Source organism: Mustelus asterias, chromosome 7 (genome assembly GCF_964213995.1).
Source record: "Mustelus asterias chromosome 7, sMusAst1.hap1.1, whole genome shotgun sequence".
Taxonomy (NCBI): Eukaryota; Metazoa; Chordata; class Chondrichthyes; order Carcharhiniformes; family Triakidae; genus Mustelus; species Mustelus asterias.
In genome coordinates this window covers 123150658-123173111 of record NC_135807.1, presented here as the reverse complement: position 1 = coordinate 123173111, position 22454 = coordinate 123150658, and the positions used below count along the sequence as shown (strand labels likewise).

General features: G+C 40.1%; 1 protein-coding gene across 7 annotated transcripts in view; it reads left to right on the top strand.

The window, feature by feature from the left end:
* The window catches only part of ubr5 (ubiquitin protein ligase E3 component n-recognin 5), a 148595-nt gene extending 131381 nt beyond the window's left edge, over nt 1–17214 (top strand). For all 7 annotated transcript variants that reach the window (XM_078216736.1, XM_078216738.1, XM_078216734.1 and 4 more), the window contains 16 exons: nt 158–271; nt 691–911; nt 1074–1194; nt 1325–1423; nt 2506–2749; nt 3579–3687; nt 5107–5251; nt 5409–5539; nt 5635–5695; nt 7380–7558; nt 7680–7764; nt 7871–8026; nt 11087–11200; nt 14750–14894; nt 16308–16393; nt 16554–17214. In XM_078216736.1, the coding sequence (XP_078072862.1) occupies nt 158–271; nt 691–911; nt 1074–1194; nt 1325–1423; nt 2506–2749; nt 3579–3687; nt 5107–5251; nt 5409–5539; nt 5635–5695; nt 7380–7558; nt 7680–7764; nt 7871–8026; nt 11087–11200; nt 14750–14894; nt 16308–16393; nt 16554–16766 (2223 nt within the window). In that variant the 3' untranslated portion in view covers nt 16767–17214. The remainder of the gene's footprint in view (nt 1–157; nt 272–690; nt 912–1073; nt 1195–1324; nt 1424–2505; nt 2750–3578; nt 3688–5106; nt 5252–5408; nt 5540–5634; nt 5696–7379; nt 7559–7679; nt 7765–7870; nt 8027–11086; nt 11201–14749; nt 14895–16307; nt 16394–16553) is intronic.
* Nucleotides 17215–22454: the final 5240 nt, after the last annotated feature.

Genomic DNA, 22454 nt, shown 5'->3' with positions numbered 1-22454 from the left:
GCTGTACTTGTGTTAATAATGATGTAATGGCTGCCTTTGAAAATGGTATTCCTGCACTTGAGCTTCTGAGAGGATTTAGATTAAACAGATTTATTAATTCTTTGGAGGCAAATGTTTTTAATTGGGTGTTCTTAGTTCTTGTTTTCTCTTTCTCCAGCCCAATGCTAGAAAGGAAGATTTATTTGGCCGCCCAAGCCAAGGTTTATATTCATCCTTTTCAGGCCTTGGAAAAGGTATAACTGAAGTAACGGTCGATCGAAACTGCCTAGAGGTAAGATTTTCATGATTACTTGTAATTTACTGTCTCCAAAAATAGCTTTCTCATTTATGTATATAGAAAAGATTTTTAGTGCAAGAGTAATGCATTGGACAAGGAACCTCCTGTAGGAATTTCTGAAGTACTCCTTCAGCGCCATCTGTTCTGCCAATTTTCTACAGCAGCATGTGACTGTTTATCTGCATGGAGTTTCTCAACAAGACACCAGCAGAGTTACAAGTTTTTATATTTCCCAGATATTTCTTGCAAGCTTTGTTTACAGGGTTACTAGAATGTAACAGCGATTTATTTGTACAGCGCCCAGACTACAGCAAACATAGTCCATGCATTAACTTGGAGTTGAGTTAACCAAATATATTTTTAAAAATCTGAACATTACTCATCTGCTGGAATGCTGTGGTCCTATTCTTCAGGTGCTTCCCACAAAAATGTCTTACTCGTCTAACCTGAAGAATGTTATGAGTATGCAGAATCGTCAGAGGAAGGCAGCCGATGAGCAAGTATTACCAGAAGATGAGTCTGAAAACTCCCGAATAGGGCCATCTGCTCAGGATCTTGCGGCACAACTAAAAAGCAGCTTACTGGCTGAGATTGGGCTTACTGAGAGCGAAGGACCACCACTTACTTCATTTAGGTAACTACTCTTCGCAGTCCTTAGTAATCCTGTTCTTTGAATTCAAATTCTTTCAAAATGGGATAAAATGGCTCAAAGCTGCATTGAGTATTTTGCCATGTTCTCTAATAGCTAATAGTTTTTAGCAATTTATAATTTCTTGTTGTTTTTCTTGATTACCAGGCCACAGTGTAGTTTCATGGGAATGGTCGTTTCTCACGACATGCTGTTAGGACGTTGGCGCCTGTCTTTGGAACTTTTTGGAAGAGTGTTTATGGAAGATGTAGGAGCTGAACCTGGATCGGTAAGGATTATATTTAAAGTACTGCATTCTAACAGGATAATAAACTGGAAAATTCTCACTTTTGTTTTCAAGCTGAATGTGGTTTTATGCAGCACTTCAAATAATGTAGAGCGGACTTTTCCTCCGACAGATTTTAACCGAACTCGGTGGGTTTGAAGTGAAGGAGTCGAAGTTCCGGCGAGAAATGGAGAAACTAAGAAACGCTCAGTCTAGAGATCTAACTCTAGAGGTAATAAGACTGCATGAATTCATGATTACTGCGTAGGCACCTTTTACTTCCTTTCCTCGGCCCTGGACTCACCCTTTTGTCTCATTCTGGAAGACCATATAAGAGATGCTCATGTGGTTATTATAGTTTTGTGACTTTTGTATAAAAGCACAGCCATTTGTTTATTGTAATAAAAGCAATTCCTACATGTTTTTGTTTCTCTTTGGGAGCTGGTGACGTTTGCATGGGTGTTGTTAGCCAGGTAGCCATCTTATTACACAAAGCATAGATCGACTAGATAGTCAACATCTTTTCCCAAAGGTAGGGGAGTCTAAAACTAGAGGGCATAGGTTTAAGGTATGAAGAGAGAGATACAAATGGGTCCAGAGGGGCAATTTTTTCTCAAGTTGGGGGTGTGTGTCTGGAACAAGCTGCCAGAGGTAGTAGTAGAGGCAGGTACAATTTTCTTTTAGAAAGTATTTAGACAATTACATGGGTAAGATGGGTATAGAGGGATATGGGCCTAGCTTAGTGGTTTAAAAAGGGGGCAGCATGGACAAATTGGGCTGAAGGGCCTGTTTCCACACTGTAAACCTCTGACTAAATGAACCTGGGCAATAGGTTCCTAACTATAGGGAACATCACAGTTAAGGTTAATTTGACCTGACCCCAGTTTCCATGTGCACATTTTCCAGCAGTAGATAACTTGATGACAGTGAACACTGAGGAACCTGGTTGATTTTTTTTCCTCTTTCCTGGCTTCAAAATGTTTGCATCAATTATAATTCCCACCTCTTAACTGGCTACAAAAATTCATACAGTGCAGGGATTAAACCTGGGAACTCTGGGTTATGTAAGATGTCGCCAGTTCCCAGAAATCTTGACCTGGTTTTAGCTGACATGTAATGGAAACTGTGGATGTATGTTTGCTATTATAAGTCTGTTTCCATTAGGTAACTTTGTCACAAGGTTTTTTTATATGGAAGCTTCTATTATTTGGATCGTACTTGCTCTCTTCAACTAAGCTCATGTAAGTCTCAGCATTTGAACAATGTTGTTAAGGGTTGTAAGGCTGTTGACGTTTAATTTCTATGGTGTTTCAGGTCGATCGGGATCGTGACCTCTTGATTCAGCAAACGATGAGGCAACTGAATAATCACTTTGGCCGCCGATGCACCACAACTCCGATGACTGTGCACAGGGTGAAGGTCACTTTCAAAGATGAACCAGGAGAGGGCAGTGGAGTGGCTCGAAGCTTTTACACTGCAATTGCACAAGCGTTTCTGTCGAGTGAAAAATTGCCGAACCTGGACTGTATACAGAATGCTAGCAAGGGATTACAAACCAGTATGTGACCTTTGAGTATTCCACAACATAAAACCAGTATATGTGCGCAATCACTAAATCATTTGGAAGAAAAATTAATGGCGGTACTTAATGTTACAAGCGTCTAAACTGATTTAAGATGCAGGATAAATTTTGTGGGCATAATTTGTAGCTGCGATAATCTGAAGTTGCAGTATCTGTTCGTTGCTGATCAGGCCAGAGATACGCAGCCATGACATCTTAAAGTGCATGCCTTTTCCACATCATTTAGCCTCTAACCCCACTGATGGTTATTGCATCAAAGGAGCAAATCATCAAACAGCAGAACATTGAAAATAGAGTTTAAAAGGGCAAATAGTTTGCTAAAGTCTTTTGAGCGAATTGTTTGTTGAAACTTGGCCTCCCTTTCTTAAATAACAAAGCACATGCTGGTCAAACTACCGATCTCCCTCATGACCAAGCTATTTTTGTAAGTTCAGTACATAATCCTTTTCTGCAAAACAATATCAGGATGCTAGACAGAATACATAGTTGTTTGTTCCATTTTAAGCCTGGAGTTAGTCCTTTGTGTATTGCTCTGTTATGTGCATAATACAGGACCGGATTTACAAAACCTACTCTGGATCCGTTTGTTAGTGGTATGTATGTACATATGCAGAGACGTGGGGTTTTGATCATCATGGAAGTGTTCTGTGTTATGATTAGACCTAAAATACATTCATAATATTTGTACACCGCGTTGAAATCTTGCAAAATTTACAATTTTAATTCTGTAAAATTAATTTAATCATTGGTACCAGCTGTTTCTTTGAGCACCAAAGTTGAATTTTATGATTTTTTAAAAATTTAGGCCTAATGCAGCGACTGAGAAACCGAGAGAGAGAGCGGGAAAGAGAGAGAGAAAGGGAAATGAGGAGAAGTGGTGGAATGCGAGCGGGCTCTCGTCGAGACAGAGATCGGTGAGTCTGAAAGCCAGTTGTTTTAACAGCTGTTGGATGTAATGGCTCCATATGATATGAAGCTTCTGTTACATCTACACACACGAGAGCACGCGCACACATATACGATTAGCTTTTGTACTGTTCCTGTTTAACTGGGGGTTGGGGTCTTACTCTGGTTTGAGTGTATATTCAGTCCATTAACTAAAAAGAGATATTATGTAGTGGCATAAAGTTCAACCCTAATCAGTTCTGTGACTTTGCATTTGTCATCTGTTTAAATTAATTTCAAACAATATAATAGCATTGCTGTGAGCATGTGGAACTGTAGTTTTCTTAGGTTTCTCTGCAAGCTGCAACTTAGAGGAAACTAACAATGGCATAACTTTATATGTGCTATAGCTTGAGTTTGGTTTTTAACTAGTTCAGTGAAACCCAATTCCAGCTCATGTTTGTGACATAACTCAGCCTAAAAATCATTCCTATTTGCTGTCCAATCTGTTGTCTCCTCAAGATGTCCATGTTCTTCTTGCATGTAGCATCATCAATACTGTCCCTATCAATATCTTAAGAATTGCTGTCTTGACGATTGAAATTAGTTATCATCAAACTTGACAAGTGATGATCTGTTATTCCAGATTCCTTTTTGAACTGTGTTTGCTGGAATGGTTAGTGCATTTGTTAAACATTGTACTTCACTGGCTTTGTCAATCTTCTAAGTTTGTCAAATGTTTTGGAAAAATTGCTTGAACTACACCATTCTGACCAGGGTTTGTGAAAATCCATTGCATGGAACTCTTGCAATATTCTGAATTGTTACAGACCTGTTTTGCATGTGATGTTCAAATTAACTCAGAACATTTCAGTATTTTCGCATCAAATTGCTACTTGGAGCTGTAATTGCAAATCCATTTAATCAGCTTTTACATTGTCCAGCTAAACTTTAGAGTGGCTGCTTGACGATGGTCATTGTCCATTTTAATGACACAATGGCTGGCATGCGCCTGAGCCAATAAAATGCCAGTGCTGTCGAATTACATTGAAAATCTCCCCAAACTTTGCATGCTGTACAAAATAATCAGATTCGATCCTAAAAGATAAATCCGTGAATTGAATAGCTTGCTTCTACCTCAACTTGCAAAGCTGTATGACAAATTATTGCAGCTTTTAATTTAGTGTTACTGTTAAAAGAAATTGAGCAACAGCATAGCATATAGTATTCTAAATGAAGAATAGAGGCACTGATTTTGTTACTTGAGGGTATATTTCCACACTTTTGAAATAATGAAGAGCGTCAGGGTGATGCCACTCTGGTTTCCGGTTTAGTATTGAAGGAATAATGAGAGTGTGAACAATGATCAAATGTTCTGAGGCTTGCTGTTCAGCTATATAGCACAATCAGCAATTACTGAATTTAAGTATTTGTTCTCAACTTTGTAGGGAATCAAGAAGGCAACTTTCCATAGATACCAGACCTTTCCGACCAGCATCAGAAGGAAATCCTAGTGATGACCCAGACCCACTGCCAGCCCATCGACAAGCACTTGGAGAGCGGCTGTATCCTCGGGTTCAAGCAATGCAGCCAGTAAGTGCAACGTACCGTAGAGTCAATCGGTTTTGTGATCTTTACCTGTAGATTCTTATCAAAACTGGGTTTATTTTGGAAAATCTTGTAAAGTGAATTATGTAAATTTAACTTGGATTGAAAGTTGTAGTGTATTAATTGAAATTATTTATTTCAGGCATTTGCCAGTAAAATTACAGGAATGTTACTAGAATTATCACCTGCACAGCTCTTGCTGCTTCTAGCGAGTGAAGACTCATTGAGAGCAAGGGTTGATGAAGCCATGGAACTTATCATTGCGCATGGAAGGTAAAATACATTTGAAAAATGATCACCCTGGCTAATCCTGCATTTGTGATTTTAAAATCTGGCCCAGTAAATAATGCAATTTTATTTTTTTGCAGGGAAAATGGCGCTGATAGTATATTGGACTTGGGATTGCTCGATTCATCAGATAAATCTCAGGTAGAGGAAAATTGCATTCTGTGACTAAATCTAATCATTTGTGTTGGAGACTATGGGATAGTGTTACAGTAAAGGAAAACTTTACATAATGAAAAGTATGCAATAAGTACTATTATCTGACTTATTACATTTTTTGCATGACTTCCACGTTCATGTTTGTTTTCATCAGCTTTTGTTGCTTGTGATATTTTGTTGTGGATAGTAAATTTCTCACACAGCAACCAGTGGTGGCAGGTTTGATTTCCAGTGCTAGCTTTTTCTATTTTATTCCCAGAATCATGGGGTCACCAAGGCACGGAGGGAAGCCAGTTGGCCCATCAAGTTAATGTCTGTCCTTTGGAGACCAGTCCAATCAGTTCCATTCTGCCACTCTTATCCCTGAAGCCCTGCAGATTTATTTCTCTCTGGTGCCTATTTTAAATCCTGGATTGTCTCTGCTTTTACAGCCGTTGTAGACAGCAAGTTCCCAGTCATTGTTGCTGGCTGTGTAACTACTACTCACTTCTCCTTGTATTCCCTTGCCCAAACACTTAAAAATTTCTATCCCCTAGTCTTTGTAATGTTAGCTAATGGAGCAACTTTTCTTAGTCTGCCATATCTCAATCTCCCCTCAATCTCCCCTGCTCCAAGGAGGACCAACCCAAACTTCTCCCGTTTCTATCCTCCGCTCTGAAGAGTCATACGGACTCAAAACATTAACTGTTTCTCTCTTCACAGATGCTGTCAGGCCTGTTGAGCTTTTCCAGAATTTTCTGTTTTATCCCAGCTTCTTCAACCTAACCTTGTAACTAAAACCCCCTTGTCCTTGGAAACCATTCTTGTAAATCTCCTCTGCATCCTCTCAAGGACCTTGATATCCTTCTGAATGTGTGGGATCAGAACTGGACTCAATACTCCAGTGTGACCTAACCAGAGTTTCAAGAAGTTCCAGCATAACTTTCCTATTTCTGTACTTTTATTTATGAAATTCAAAATCCCATATGCTTCACTAACTATTTTCATATGTCCTGACACTTCTAAAACTCTATGCATCTGAACACTCATGTCCCACTATCCCCATACACTCTTAAAACTAAACCTTTGAGTCTATATTGCTTCTCCCTATCCCTCTGTCAAATTCTTATAGAAATAGAAATCATAGAAACCCTACAGCACAGAAAGAGGCCATTCGGCCCATCGAGTCTGCACCGACCACCATCCCACCCAGGCCCTACCCTCATATCCCTATATATTTACCCGCTAATCCCTCTAACCTACACATCTCAGGACACTAAGGGCAACTTTTTTAGCATGGCCAATCAACCTAACCCGCACATCTTTGGACTGTGGGAGGAAACCGGAGCACCCGGAGGAAACCCACGTAGACTCGAGGAGAATGTGCAAATCTTTTACTTATCCACCCATTCTGCTGTGTATGTGGTATGTTGCATTTGATTGGCATCATCCTCAGTCTGCCACTCCTCCAAGTTTGGTGTCAGCATCAAATTTTGATGTTTTACTCTATTCTAATACCAAAATCATTGATCTATGTTTTTTTTAAAAATGATGAGTTGGCCTGCCCATATGGTTCCTATACTACTGCTGCAGAGGAGAGAAAAGCAAGAATTTAATTAGCCAGGAAGTATGTAGCCCTGCTATCACTGATGCTTCTAAAAGTTATGGATGATTTTTAATTGATCTGCAGCAGGACACTAGAAAACGGCATGGTTCGAGTCGAAGTGTGGTTGATATGGAATTGGATGAGCCAGATGATGGTGATGACAATGCACCTCTCTTCTACCAGCCTGGAAAGCGAGGATTCTACTCACCAAGGCCAGGCAAAAACACAGAAGCACGCCTCAATTGTTTCCGTAATATCGGCAGGTAAAACCAGATGTAACCATATTCTGGAGTTAGACTGCTAGCAGTTGTTTATGTATTGTGGTTGTTGGGATATTAGTAATTCATACTTTAATGTTATTAATATACTCTTGCATTCTTTCAGGATATTGGGTCTGTGTCTATTACAAAATGAGCTCTGCCCTATAACCCTAAATAGACATGTTATTAAAGTTCTGCTAGGAAGAAAGGTAAGTGTCGACTTCGATAGAATGCATTGTTTATTGGTGTTTTATATTACGCATTATACATACTATATTCGTTCTTCACTTTGAAAATCATTTATTTACTTTGCAGGTGAATTGGCATGATTTTGCTTTCTTTGATCATGTGATGTATGAAAGTTTACGCCAACTCATCCTCGCCTCTCAGAGCCAAGATGCATATGCAGTCTTTGCAGCAATGGACCTAGCTTTTGCTATTGATCTATGTAAGGAAGAAGGTGGAGGGCAGGTATGATGGTTTTTCAATGACTCTTTGTAATTAGTAAAATTAGTTCAATTTTAAGGAGATGAATAAAAACATGAATGTATTGTTTCTCATAACTGCATTTGTATTGTTGGGGGCAGGAGAGGTGTTAAACAGCATTAATTTCTCCCCCCTCCATCCGTCCATAAACAGAGGTGTTTTTGTTTGTTTCCCTCTTTGTAAGTATTTCCCCACCCCTTGTTTTTCGTGTGATCCAATTTTCTAGTAATAATCCCATAGCAAATTTGGGATAGGATGAACTCAGTTGGTTTATTTGCACACACTCAAAATGGCATTTTAGCGTTGCCTCCACACTTGGGCAGTGAAGAGAGGGACAGAGAAAAGAAGGATTTACAATAGGGACCACGGAGAAAATCGATACTGGTTCACGTGGGTTCCAGAGTCCAGAATCAAAGCCCAGTGAAGTATTCTTTCCCAAAGGTCAGCATATAATTCACTTTTTCCAGTGATAACTTCACATGACAAGACGGGCATACAAAGATGATTTAGTTTTGTAGGCGATTATACAGAACTTGCAGCAAAAGCAGGTCAGATGGGGCCATGTGTCCAACCTGGGCTAGAGGTCCTTTAGTGCGGCCTGCTTGTCAGATGTTAACACAGTAAGAAGTCTAGCAACACCAGGTTAAATTCCAACAGGTTTATTTGGTAGCAAACGCCACTAGCTTTCGCAGGTGACGAAGGAGCAGCGCTCCGAAAGCTAGTGGCGTTTGCTACCAAATAAACCTGTTGGACTTTAACCTGGTGTTGTGAGACTTCTTGGATGTTAAAACAACAGACTGAGCTGTTCAGCCCAGCAAGGCAATATTACTTGTTCAACAAGGTGAAGGTCATGTGACTTTACCCCTCCATGCTGATTTCAACAAAGGAAACTTACCTGTATTTAGAAATTGGCTTTGTTCCAGGCTAATGATGTCTTGGCCATCGTGGATTAAAATGAATGTTTGAGAGGCCGTTGTCTTTGTAGACATTGCATCTCTGCTAGCCAGACTGGGTTATCAAATACAAATGGCCTCTAATGTCGCTCTCTTTGAAGTTGGGCTGTGCACTCCCCGGGTGATAGTAGGTCCTCAGAGATAACGAGATGTGAGATTTCTGAAACTGCTGCGTGGTTTCTTTTGTTCTGGGGTCACAGACACAGTTCCGACCATTTTAAGGATCTTTGTTCAGTTTTTAACTTTTAGAAATAGCCATATGGATATCTATATGTTGCAAGATGTACAGTGTGAAGTCTTAGTCCCTCACAATATACCATAGCGAGCATGTGCCAAATATATATATATATATATCTATCACTTTAAAAGCCTTATTTGATAGCACACTCTAGTAAATTGGCATGGTTTTGTAAATGGCGTTATCACTGTAGTTTGCCAAGTGCTTGCTGAAGTACATGCTTTCAGGCAAATTCTTGGTTTTGTACTTAGAAACACAGAATTTAAAAAGGCCAAGAACCATAAGTTGGACAAACAAATGTGCTATAATTGTAATGCTACACACATGCCTATAAAAGTGATGCAGAAGATACACTATGGATTGCCAGGATCTTGCCAAGGTTAAAGAGGGAATAGACGAGAGAAGTTGGATCTTCTAATTTCAATTTGCGAAATTTCTGTGACTGGATAGAGCCCTTCGAGATTAAAGTTATTTTGAGGTAGAGAGTGATCAGTTGGTCTGTAGGACATGATTGTGAGATTGAAAATGTAAGAAAAGGGGAATTAAGGAATGGGAGTAGGCCATTCAACTTCTCGAGCCTGATCTACCCACCATTCAGTTACATCATGGCAAATTTGTACCCCCATTCCATTTAACCGCCTTTGTTCCATAACTCTTATTGCACTTGCCTAAAAAAAAATTAACAGGAGGATAGAATGGAACTTGCCCAAACTGTTAAAACAGTCTAAAAGTCATGAAATTAAGGGAATTAGTTGCTTAAAAGAAAGGTTTCATTTTGAATGTTAAAGGATATGTGGAGTGAGCAGTAGAATATTATTAGACTAAGTGATTCGTGTTAAGAACAACACGAGCAGACTTGGAGTTCATTTCTATGCCATAGCATTGTGATTCTGCTGACCAGGTGAGTTCAGCATGCAGGTGGTTCATGAGCCACCAGCTGCTGTCTTTCCTGGCCTTTATTGCACACCTTTTGAAGTGTGTAGTATGTACCAAATTGAGTGTAAGAGCTCCGTGTGGCTGATTTCTTTGCTGGAAGGCAAGCCTTCTTGGATACAAGCTTGATTTTTCTCTGCAAAACTTTGCTGCTACACAAAAATGCCAATTTGGGCAGCAGGCACGAAGGATTCAAAATATTGTTTGCACTGAGATGCCCAAGTTTGCACAAGGCTGTATTGACTGATACTTGTACTTGCTAAACTGTCGATTCTATTTCACTGCTAATTTATATTTTTTTTAGTGTTTAAATGAATTGTATTGTTATTTCCCTTGCTGTGATAGCTTTTTGGTCTGAGAATTGGTTCACAATTGACTCAACTAGCTAAATAAACAACAGTAAAGATGGTTGAATCTTGCACACCCTCCTCTGCAGGCAGTGGAACAATTTGCTGAATTGTGTCGCACGTTGAAGTCATTTTCTTGAAATGCTCAGAGCTTCACTGACTTGAACTTTTCATATCTCCCTTTCTAATTGTACAGGAGCTCACTCGTTTATATTTGTAAAATGTAATGCTCAGAGAGTGAGGGCAAAGCCATGCTTATAGTCAATCAGTGAAATTGTATGCACAGCAAACACCAAAGTTTACCACAATACACGTACTTCTGTTTTTGATTTGCTTAGACTCTTTATGAAAGTGACGTGATTAACAGTCTGTCCATTGCTAAGTTGCCATTGTTAAGTAAAGCTGTAGCCTTTATTTTTGCTTTGAACAGTGATATTCTACTCTGCCTAAAGGAAAGGCATTTGGATCCAGTGCTTTTTTAGATTAAAACACCACAAATTCTTACACTGATTTTCAGTAAATGGAGTCGTTTTCTATTTTTAGAAAAACATTCTGAAGGCTGTTTTCTTTGCAGGTTGAACTTGTTCCTGGTGGAGCCAATATCCCAGTCACTCCTTTGAATGTTTACGAATATGTTAGGAAATATGCAGAATATCGAATGTTGGTGGTTGCTGAGCAGCCTCTTCATGTGAGTCTCCCTCTATTTCTAATGCAAATTTATTGCTTTTGTTGGAAAGGTCTCTTATGAAGTCAATTCACTGAGGCCACAGTAAATGGCAAATTGGTTACAGCGCTATGGAAACACTTTCTGTTGTACAGAAAATGTGTTGCACTGATTCTTATTAATGAGATTTGTTCAATGGTGTAAAATCTATTCGAAAGACCCCAGATTAAAGAAAGGATTTACATGTGTTATTCTGAGCTCACTGTGCATTAAGAATAATAGATATCAGGTGTTTCTTCTAATTATTGCAATAACAATTGACAAAGTAATCCTTTTTGCAGTAACTATAGATTAAATGTTATCCTTGCCAAGTATGATTGAATGATTAGCTGAAGTGTAAGTATGAAAATCAAATGCAGCTACCTGCACCAACATTTCCCTTCTCTTCCCCCACCCACCATCCCACATCTTTATATCATCTCCCAGGAGATTTACTTTCTATAAAAAACACACATTTAAATAAATCTGAATTTCATCTGATACCTGAAAATAGTCTAGCAAGCAGCAGAAAACTGTTGTAGTATTAATCTTAGTTTTGTGTAGTAAAGCGTTGGTACAAAGGTGCTGGGTTACACATTCTCTTTCTGTGCTATGCAGAGGTACAGAAACAATGGATAGGAGAAGATCAGGGCTATCAAACCTGAACCATAGTGTTGTGCTGCAGCTTATGAACGTTGTGTTCCATCCTTGCATCCCGCTCACACAACCCAGCCTCTCAAACCCCTGGGAAGACCAGTAAAAGCGCAAGCTGCTGTCGAGCATTTAACATTGGGACAAAGCAGTTAACCTATGGGGTGAGGAATTTCCCCAATCAACTGAGTCCCAGGGAATACAGTGATTGAGAGTTGGCCCTCAGCTACATTTTAGACACTGTGATGGCAGCCACAAGGAACATGACTTTAAACAGGGTCTTTACTACCTTCTGTCACAGTTGTCATGCTGTATATCTGTGATATCTTCAAGCCAACTGACTCTCCACCACTTTCTCATGGACAGGGCTGTTCACGTCCCATGAAGGAAAAAAAGTGCTTGGTTCTGACCCACTGTTCATTTTTGTATATTGACTCTTCATGAAACAATCATTGACCTCTGTTAAATATAAGTACTACACTCACTAAATGCCATTCCCGTTTCTTTTAACATTCTCTAGTTGGGACCAGTAGCCCAATCTGTTGAGGCTCTGTGGCCTGAATTATAGCTGCATTAATGTTAACACCTTTTGCTTCTGTGTGCAAGATAGCATTGGTAATGCAGCACTGTCTTCTGTTGCAAAAGAAGTACGTTTTAAGGAATGTCTTAAAGGGGAAAGGAGTTTAGGGATGGATTTCCAGAGCTTTGAGTCTTGCCAACTGAGGATAGGGTCACCAATGTCCGTACAATTGATGGTAAACTGACATAGCACTTAGATTGTTGTGATGAAAACAAATTGAACCAAAATGCCTCCATAATGTTTTGAAAATAGTTTTGTCCTTTATCTAACTGTAAAGTGTAGATTGTTAAACACCCCTCCCTACCCCCTATTCCCAATCTCCCCAGAATAAAGAGAACAGCATTGGTGCAACACCAAAACCATCTCTCTGTGCTGTAATTCAGGCATAGGAGACCATTTTAACTCATGCCTGGATAGTCTCATTTGCCCAAGTCCTGCACTTGGCTTCAGGCCTAACTGAACCCTGATTTGAGAAAGCCAACAAAGAACCAACTTTGTTCCTTCTGGCTGCCTTTTATGCATGTAAGTAGATAACTTGCAGAGAAGTTTCTTTTTACTTTGCCTTTTGTCTGTTCTTTATGCAAGTTGAGAAGCCCAGCAGAGCAGAATGGCGCCATTGCTCAACAGTCCCTTGACTCTTTTGACATGCTTTGATAATTGGGGATCATGGCAGTGTTTTTAATGGAAAATTAAATTATGTTCCCAATCTAGCTCTCATAGGCCTCCAGTTTTTGAGGCCCAGAGCTGTGCTGTGCTTTTTTGACATCAATGGCAAAACATTCTCCTCTGTTTTCCCATGGTCCCATCCACCTAGTTTATTTCACAAGGTCCTGCATTTAGTAGGGTGGCAAGTTACATTCCCTTTTGCATTCCCAGGATATCCCAAAGGGATTCACATCAGTCATTCCATGGTGATTCTACTTCCAAAAAGCAACAAATCACAGAAAGTAATACCACTCGTAAAATGTGTTTGCACAACTCTTTACTTTGCAAGCTTCCTGCTGTCCTCTGTTGGAAGTATTGACTCTACTTTGATATGGTTCCATGTGCATTTGGCATCCTTCAGCCCCATACTGGTAGCTGGCCTTAAAGTGAGTGTCAGCAATGTACCAAGCTTTATCATTTTCGCAATCAACACCATTCTCATCTCATTCTACATCCATGTGTTCTTAGGGTTACTAGATAGCAATCAGAAAATGGAACAGAAGATTGACTGTTTGTAGATCATGATTTGAGTTTAAGAATCCTCTTTGAATTTGTACCAAACGCTGGCATTGCCATCCCATGAAAGAATAAATGAATAAAAAAACAAAGATACTTTGAAGTTGATCAGTTCTGTTTTGCATCTTCCTGCTTGAAGCAAAACGTTCAATCTTTAGAATTTCAAACAAATTATGCAAAGTAATTTTAGTAATTGGGAAGGGTTATTACAAATGAACAAATTTGCTTAATGGGCAAAGTGTGAAGTTTATGTAGCTGAGTTAAACTCAGCCAAAAGCAGCAGCTTGTTTCCAGATTGGAACTTTAAAGGAAAGCACACAAGTGTAGAAAAAAGATTAGGGACATGCAACTATTTCTGCTGGGCTATAAAGGGAATGTGGGCATTCCTTATTCCTTATTGCATTTTAGGATTCAAAGACCAAGACGTAATTTAAAAACAAGAATTTTTTAAAAAATGCATCATGGCGATAGTTTGGCAAAGAGCTTCAGAAACTTTCACACAACCAGTCCCTGACCAGTACCAGCAACTCCAATGCAACAATTTACGTGCAGGATTTTACAAGTTTGCACAGACTATTTCAGTGCTAATTGTTGATGCACAAAAATGACCAGAACTTATGACCATGGGAAACTGGACAAGATGTGCATGCTTGCTGTATTTCTAATATAATGGGAGACCTCTCATGTCATTGCACACAGGGATTCAAGATTTACTTTCCGGTAAAGTGGAGTCAGAACTTGGAGAATAATTGTGCCACAGCTTGCGATTATCATATTTCTGTAATTAAAATGGAAGTTACCTATGTAAACCTCTCCCACTCATAATCCCCTCACCAGTAACCTCGACTGATGCATCAAACTGAGGAAGTATTGCATTGTCAGGTCCCATTTTTTTTGAATGAGATGTTGGGCCCAAGGCTCCAGCTGCTGTAAAGACTTCCCTGGAACCATCCTTTCTGGGTTAAGTTATAAACTACTTTTAAAATGCTGCAATTTGTACACTTTCAGTGATCACAATTGTTTTTTTATTTTATATATATTATATATATTGCTGTCAGTAATAATGTTTTGTTGAATTACAGGCTATGCGGAAAGGACTGCTGGATGTACTTCCTAAAAATTCACTAGAAGATCTAACCGCAGAAGATTTTAGGCTCTTGGTCAATGGATGTGGCGAAGTGAATGTTCAAATGTTGATTAGTTACACATCTTTCAACGATGAGTCTGGTATGGGACATCCACCTACTTGGTTTTAAGTGTGGGAAACTGAGATGAATGAATATTCATAACTTTTCTAACTATTGGATACTAGTTGTGTAAGGAACAACAAATGCAAAGTGGAAGATGGTGGCAGAGTGGTAATGTCACTGGGCTAGTAATCCAGCTGCCCGAGCTAATACTCATAACACTGGTTCAAATCCTACCACAACAGCTGGCGGCATTTGAACTAAATTAATAAAATTTAAAATTGAAAGCTACCTTCCGTAATGGTGACCATGAAACCATTGTCGATTGTCAGAAAAAACCATCTGGTTCTTTAATGTCCTTTAGGGAAGGAAACCTGGTATCCTTACCTGCTCTGGCCAACAGGTGACTCCGGGTCCACTGTAAGGTTGTTGTTCTTAACTGCCCTCTGAAATGGCCTAGCAAGCCACTCAGTTCAAAGACAATCGGGGATGGGTACCAAATGCTGGCATTGCCATCCCATAAAAGAATAAATGAATAAAAAAGATAGTTTGAATTTGATCAGTTCTCTTTTGCATCACCCTGTTTGAAGCAAAATGTTCCAATCTTTAGAATTTCAAAAAATTATGCAAAGTAATTTTAGTAATTGGGAAGAATTATTACAAATGAACAAATTTGCTTAATGGATTAGTGAAGTTTAAATTTGTATTTTCTGTTTATCTCCAGGGTAGCATTCTGGCCTCCACTGCCCCTCAAAACAGACTCATAACTTTACTGGCTTGCCAGGGAAGAGTGGCTGGAATTTCTATCTTCCTGATGGGAAAGCATCTGACCATTTTGGGGTCCTTTGCTGTTACCTTTGTTCTGCCGTTTACACATTCTGGTCTTTTAATGGGCTGCTATCAGCACCATTCTTAGCCATAATCATCACCATTTACATTCCCTTTGTCTTTTTGTCTATGTCACCTTTGTAAATCCTCCTTCACCCTAACCGTGTATATATCATCCTATTTTCCATTGTCTTCAGCTCTGACAAAGGGTCATCTGGACTCCACATTGGCTCTATTCTATCTCTAGAAATCCTGTCAGACCTGCGATTTTCCAGCACTTTCTATTTTTGATTGTGACCATTTGGGGAATGGGAGAGCATTCCCCTTCTGGACCCTTGAAATTGAGCTTAATTATAGGAATTGCAGACAGCCTGTGGAATTGCCTTTCCACTGGATGCTTCGGTATGTGTCAATACTATAGTCTCTTCACCTGTAGATATTGTTTGTCTCCAGTAAATGGTATTGCCCCACAGGAGTCAGAATGTTACCTCCTTTCTCACCTGTGATGTCTAAAGTTGAGCCTTTTTAGGAGAAGCATTCTAAGCAATTCAGACATGGGGTTAATATTTCGGGCTGGTCCCAGGCATGTAAATGTAATGTTTTAACACTTGCTTTGTTGCAACAGGGGAAAATGCTGAGAAATTACTACAATTCAAGCGGTGGTTCTGGTCCATTGTGGAGAAGATGAGCATGACAGAAAGACAAGATCTGGTATGACCCTCGAGTGTTCTTTTAAAGTGGTCTTGGAAAGTTTGGTGATATGAATTTTAACCAGGGGAAAAGTGGATTTAAAGTTGGTTGTACAAGTCAGAGGAATGAGTTATTTTGACATGAGTTTGCTGATGGGTGTGAATGGTTTTCTTTATTTTAGGTTTACTTCTGGACCTCAAGCCCATCGTTGCCTGCCAGTGAGGAAGGTTTCCAGCCAATGCCGTCAATCACCATTAGGCCACCTGATGATCAACATCTTCCAACTGCAAATACTTGCATTTCGCGTCTATACGTCCCACTTTATTCCTCCAAACAGATTCTCAAACAAAAACTGTTACTAGCCATTAAGACAAAGAACTTTGGTTTTGTGTAGAGTATAATAAAATGTGTGTATTGTGTGTAATAATATAACTAGGTCCAGGTTTTGTAGATTAATTTTTTCATTTGTCTATAAAATTTATGGAAGTTAATGCTGTCACACACCTGGAGGTTCAGTGGTGGTAAACATTCCTGTATTTGGCTTGTAGCTGAAAGTCCAAACCACAGGCTGTAGTGGCTTTGACCGTAACCTCCTAGGCTTTGGCTAGTCAGTAACCTGTTAGCCTAACCCCAGCCAAAGATGACAGCAGATCATGTATTGTTACACTGTGATTATGGTCATTTGGCCTAGGAGAACTGAAAATGTTTCTGAAATTTCACTGCTGCCTTTGTCAAAAAGTTTCATCAAAGGTTCTTGTATAGAGGGAAGTAGGGAAATTCCGAATAAAACAAGAGAATGCTTTACATTTTGTGTGTGACTATTAAACCTGATGGGAAAAGCCCTTTTGTTCGCCTCATCCATTCATCATTGGGTAAATTTTAAATTAAATGTTATGATTTCTTAATTTTAATAGAGGTGAAATATATTCTGTTCCTCCTTCTGACAATGCATTGTTCAACTGATCTAAAACTGGTACACAGATCTCCTCCGTTAATTTATAAGGATATTTAGTTTGGTATTGACAGTACATTTCAGTCACAAAATGTAAAACTGAGCCTTGCTATTGCATAGGTTGTACAGTATGCTTCTGTTTATCCAAACTACTTATGAAAATCATTGGTTTGGATAATCACGTTAAGTTTAACAAATATGGTTTATTAAATTGAGGTTCCAAATATCAAAGTGTACTGTACCAAAGAGTTGGCAAACCAGTGCACATGTGGAAAAGTGCATTTTTGTATTAAAATAAAAGAAATTTGCGTTCATTGTACTGCTGCAGTCCATACACTCCTGTTGCTTCCTTCATTAGCATATTGAGTATTAGAAAACTTATTCCCCCACTTCTGTGACAACCAGCAGCTCATTAGTGTTGCGGTGTTTAATGCACTTTCTGATGTGTGCAAGAGAGATAAAATGGAAGTAATCAAACCTTTTCTGTAATCTACATAATAGGAATATAAGCTAATTGCATCTGCGTGGTCTATAAATAATACATGGCCCTTATGTAATAGAAAAAAGTGATACCATATTGATCCTCCTTGATAGAGCATCACTGTTAGTCTTGCCCACATATGCTGATGACAGCTTTTATTTTCCATCTCACACTTGTAGAAATGAGTCTTTTGGACGATTGAAACTTGGGTCCCACAGGCTGCATATTTAAATTAATGCTGATTGATTGAAACTTTATACAATTGTGTTTAAGTTCCTAATAATTAACTATTGACTCTGGGACCTCCCAGGAAGCGCTACTGAACACTCGCTCATACGCAGGCCAACCTCATCCCATAAATTGCAAAACTATGACAATGCTGAAGGCCAATCTAAATCCACCAAGTAGTGTTAGCATACTTGTCCACCCTAAATAGATCCCCCTATTTTCATCTCAAGGCTTTGGACTGGGGCATGATTTTTTTTGTTGCTTTAAGTGGACTTTTACGCACACTGTAATGAATAGTTTTATACATTTTCAAGATGGGGCTCGTGGAAAACTTTGGAGTGTGTACTCAGTTTTTGCCAGGGGGCCTTAAAGCAAACATTGCATTGAATACTGACAGTATTGTTCCTATTCCGAGAGAAGATGAAGTAAATGGTGCTTAGTTAACTCTTAAAGGTCTTAATCTGTAAATGAAAGTGAATATTTTTAGGGAGGGTAAGGTGTTTGAGCTTTGAGGTTCTGGGAAAGATATGCAAGACACACAGATGTGGAGATGCTGGCGTTAGACTGGGGTGGACACAGTTAAGAAGTCTCACAACACCAGGTTAAAGTCCAACAGGTTTACTTGGAATCACGAGCTTTCGGAGCGCTGCTTCTTCCTCAGGTGAGGACTCACTTGATGAAGGAGCAGCGCTCCGAAAGCTCGTGATTCTAAATAAACTTGTTGGACTTTAACCCGGTGTTGTGAGACTTCTTACAAAGAGGCAGCTTAAAGTGAATTAATTACCTCTTCTGTGTCTTTTGCGGGAGTGCAGATGAAATACTGCAGCTTCCCCCAATTTGGGGACAACATTAGAGCATTACATTGTGTTTAAACTTACCTATTGGAGTTAGAGGTCGTGGTGCACTCCAGGAATTGAACATGCAATGAAGTACAAGATTACTATATAAATACAAATTGTTGCGGTGCTGAGGCAATGTTTCATTGTCACATGCAACCCTTTGAGATATTAAAGTTGCCTTTGTGATGCAAATGAATGCTAAATTATCCTGCAGCATGGTTCAGACCACCTGTTTTCCCATGTTAACTAGCCAGGTATCCACTTGCTGTTTATGGGATCATGCCTTGCCAGGATATCATTCCATTACATGGTGATTCATTATGTGTTGGGATGTTTTAGAGAAAGTGGGTAGGTGATACAAGAAGGTTGTTCAAGCCTGTTTTAGCTCAATAATGAATTAATTCCCTTGTTGAAGATGCACATTAAGGAAGGGGGCAGTTTTTTCAATTTGTATGATTTTCCGTTTTGGCTATTTTCTGCCAAAACATCTCCGCAATTCAAAATCTCCTGCAAAGCTATTTGAAGTTCTTGAAGCAGTTTTTGCAATGGGAGTATTGAGTTCAACTTGAATCAAAGGTGAGCACTTAAAGACCTGATTAGCCGCTGCCACCTCATGTAAAGATCTACAAGTTTTACAACAGGTGGCTGACATCCTTTCTGCGCAACAAAAACCATAGAGTCCCTACAGTGGCCATTCGGTCCACTGAGTCTGCGCCAACTCTCGAACGAGCATCTGACCTCGACCCTCCCCTCTGCCCTATTTTCATAACCCTGCACATCTTTGGACTATGGGAGCACCCGGAGGAAACCCATGTAGACACGGGGAGAACGTACAACCTGCACACACACACACACACACACACTCACCCAAGGCTGGAATTGAACCCGGGTCCGTGGCGGTGTGAGGCAGCAGTGGTAACCACTGCCACCGTGCTGCCCGTACAGTGATTTAATAGTGTGAGCAGTGGTAAAACAACCCTCGTGAGTGAATCTCCAGCTGAACAGTCAGCTTTCTCTACAAATGTTGTCCAGAAGTGACACGGTGGCTCTTCGTGGGACTGGGGGTGTGTGGGGGGGGGGGGGGGGGGGGGGGGAGGAGGTAGGAGTTGCTGAGGTTTTGTTGTTGAAGCTAGAATAGGAAAGCAGCCATTGGATCGATCATGACTTTGTTGATGTGCCCAAATCAGTCATGGTTATCTGGCATTTAGTTTTTTAAAAAATCACTAACCCAAAGCATACGTGCCTGCAGTGATATTCAGATGGAGGTTCAGAAATGATACAGTCCCTGATACCTTGGCACTAGACATTACTGACCCATCTGCAAGTGGTTTAGGGGGGGTGGGGGGAGGGGTGGATGGAATTGGATGTATTGATGTCATTGACATCCTCTGGCTGTTGCAAAGCATTGCATAGTCCATAAATTACCCTTAGAATTGTAGTAATTTGAGATTTTTTTGTACAGGGCCTGTTAGGTAGTTTATTAATCACTTGCCATGTATTGGCTGCCCCAATGCTGGTAAAATGCACCACCACCTTGAACATTGCCCAGGATTAAACAGTTTCTCAGTTTGGACGGTTTTGCAAAAGCCAATACCTGAACTTGTTTCTATGACTACGAGCAGACCAGTGATATATTGGTACTTCACACAATTACCAGCTTTTTAAGCAACTTCCTGATTTAGTGAGAGTGCTAAATCTAAGGCACTTGCCCAACCCACAAACTAAACCTGTTAAAAGATTAATTGCCAGATTGCAGAATTGACTGGGGAAATATGCGGAAAGGGGGTGCCGCAATGGTGGGACTGGAGGACCTTGATGGAAATAAATGGGAGAGATGTAAGACGGGCCGTGATTCACTATTATCTGTTTTGCAAAAAGGTCAAGATTCACCTCACTCACTTTACACCCACGGGGATATGAGCAGTAAGTTTGCAGATGACACAAAAATTTGTGGTGTAAATAGTGAGGAGGGAAACCTTCAATTACAGGATGATATAGGCAGGCTGCTCAGATGGGCAGAGCAGTGGTAGATGGAATTTAACCCTGAAAGGTGTGAGGTAGTGCATTTTGGGAGGAATAACAGGGCAAGGGAATACACAGAGGACTAGAGGGACCTTGGAGTGTATGCCCAAAGATCCTTCAAGGAAGCAGGACAGGTTGATGGTTAAGAAGGCACATGGGATTCTTGCCTTTTATTAGTCGAGGCATAGAATGTGAGAGCAGGGAGGTTATGGTGAAGCCGTATAAAACACTCGTAGTACTGTGTACACTTCTGTTCACTACATTATAGGATGGACATGATTGCACTAGAAAGGGTGCAGAGGAGATTCACCAGGGTGTTACCTGGGCTGGAGCGTTTCAGCTATGAAGAGAGGCTGGGGCTGTTTTCCTTGGAGAGAGACTGCTGAGGGGGGAATCTGATGAAGGTGTAGAAAATTATGAGGGATATAGATAGAGTAGATGAGAAGAAACCTTTTCCCTTAGAGGGGTCAATAACCTGGGGGCATAGATTTAAGGTAAGAGGCAGGACATGTAGAGGGGATTTGAGGAAAAGATATTTTCACCCAGAGGGTGGTGGGAATCTGGATTTCAGTGCCTGAAAGGGTGGTGGAGGCAGGAACCCTCACATTTAAAAAGCATTTAGATGAGCACTTGAAATGCCATAGCCTATAAGGCTATGGAAAATCGGATTAGAATAGATAGGTGCTTGGTGGCCAGCATAGATTTGATGGGCTGAAGGGCCTCATTCAGTGCTGCAAAGCTCTGACTCCAAGGCAGCTTCGTGTACACTGGAGTTTAAGCATCATACTGAATTTGGGCTGTTTCTGTATCTGTGCCAATGGCAGTACTTTTGTACTGGCGGTAAGGTTCTTGATGATCACATTCGGCTAAGCATTTTTTTTACACTACCCATGATGCTTTCTTCCACATTTAAAATTTCTAAGGAAGCCAAGAAGCAGATATCTAAGATGCTGACCTTGAGGCATGTGCTTGAAGTAGATTGTTGTGTTAAACGCTGAGGCTCGTAATGTGTTGAATGCCGTCTTTGTTGATTTGAATGCTCACCTTCCATCAGTGTGATCTTGAAAAGAATGGAATGAATGGTGTGGCTGTCCATTTTGTTCAGATGAGATTATCAGACAATACAAGAAGCATGAAAAGCTCATACGTTAATACTTAATCATGACGATGCCACCTTTACTGCTCAAAATTTCACATAGCTGATAGTTACTGCGGAAGTGTCAGACCATGTGAACGGAGGCAGACTCCTCCATCTTGTACCAATGTTGGCTATTGACACCCAGAATTCGTACGTAGTTTCCAGAATAACCAACAGCGATATCTATTCCAAAAACAGGAAAGAGATATATATTTGGAAGTCCTCTACTCAAAAGTGCAGAATTCTGGTCAATTAAGGAATTAGAAAAAATGTCTTAATTCATAGCTGATATTTATGAAAGGTGTGTAACACGTTTTGGGGTGTACCTTGGCTATTATCTGAGGAGCAGTGATGCTGATCAGAAGGTGGTCCATGTGTCCAGGAATGTACCTGGACTACTGTCCAATACAATAATGTAACGG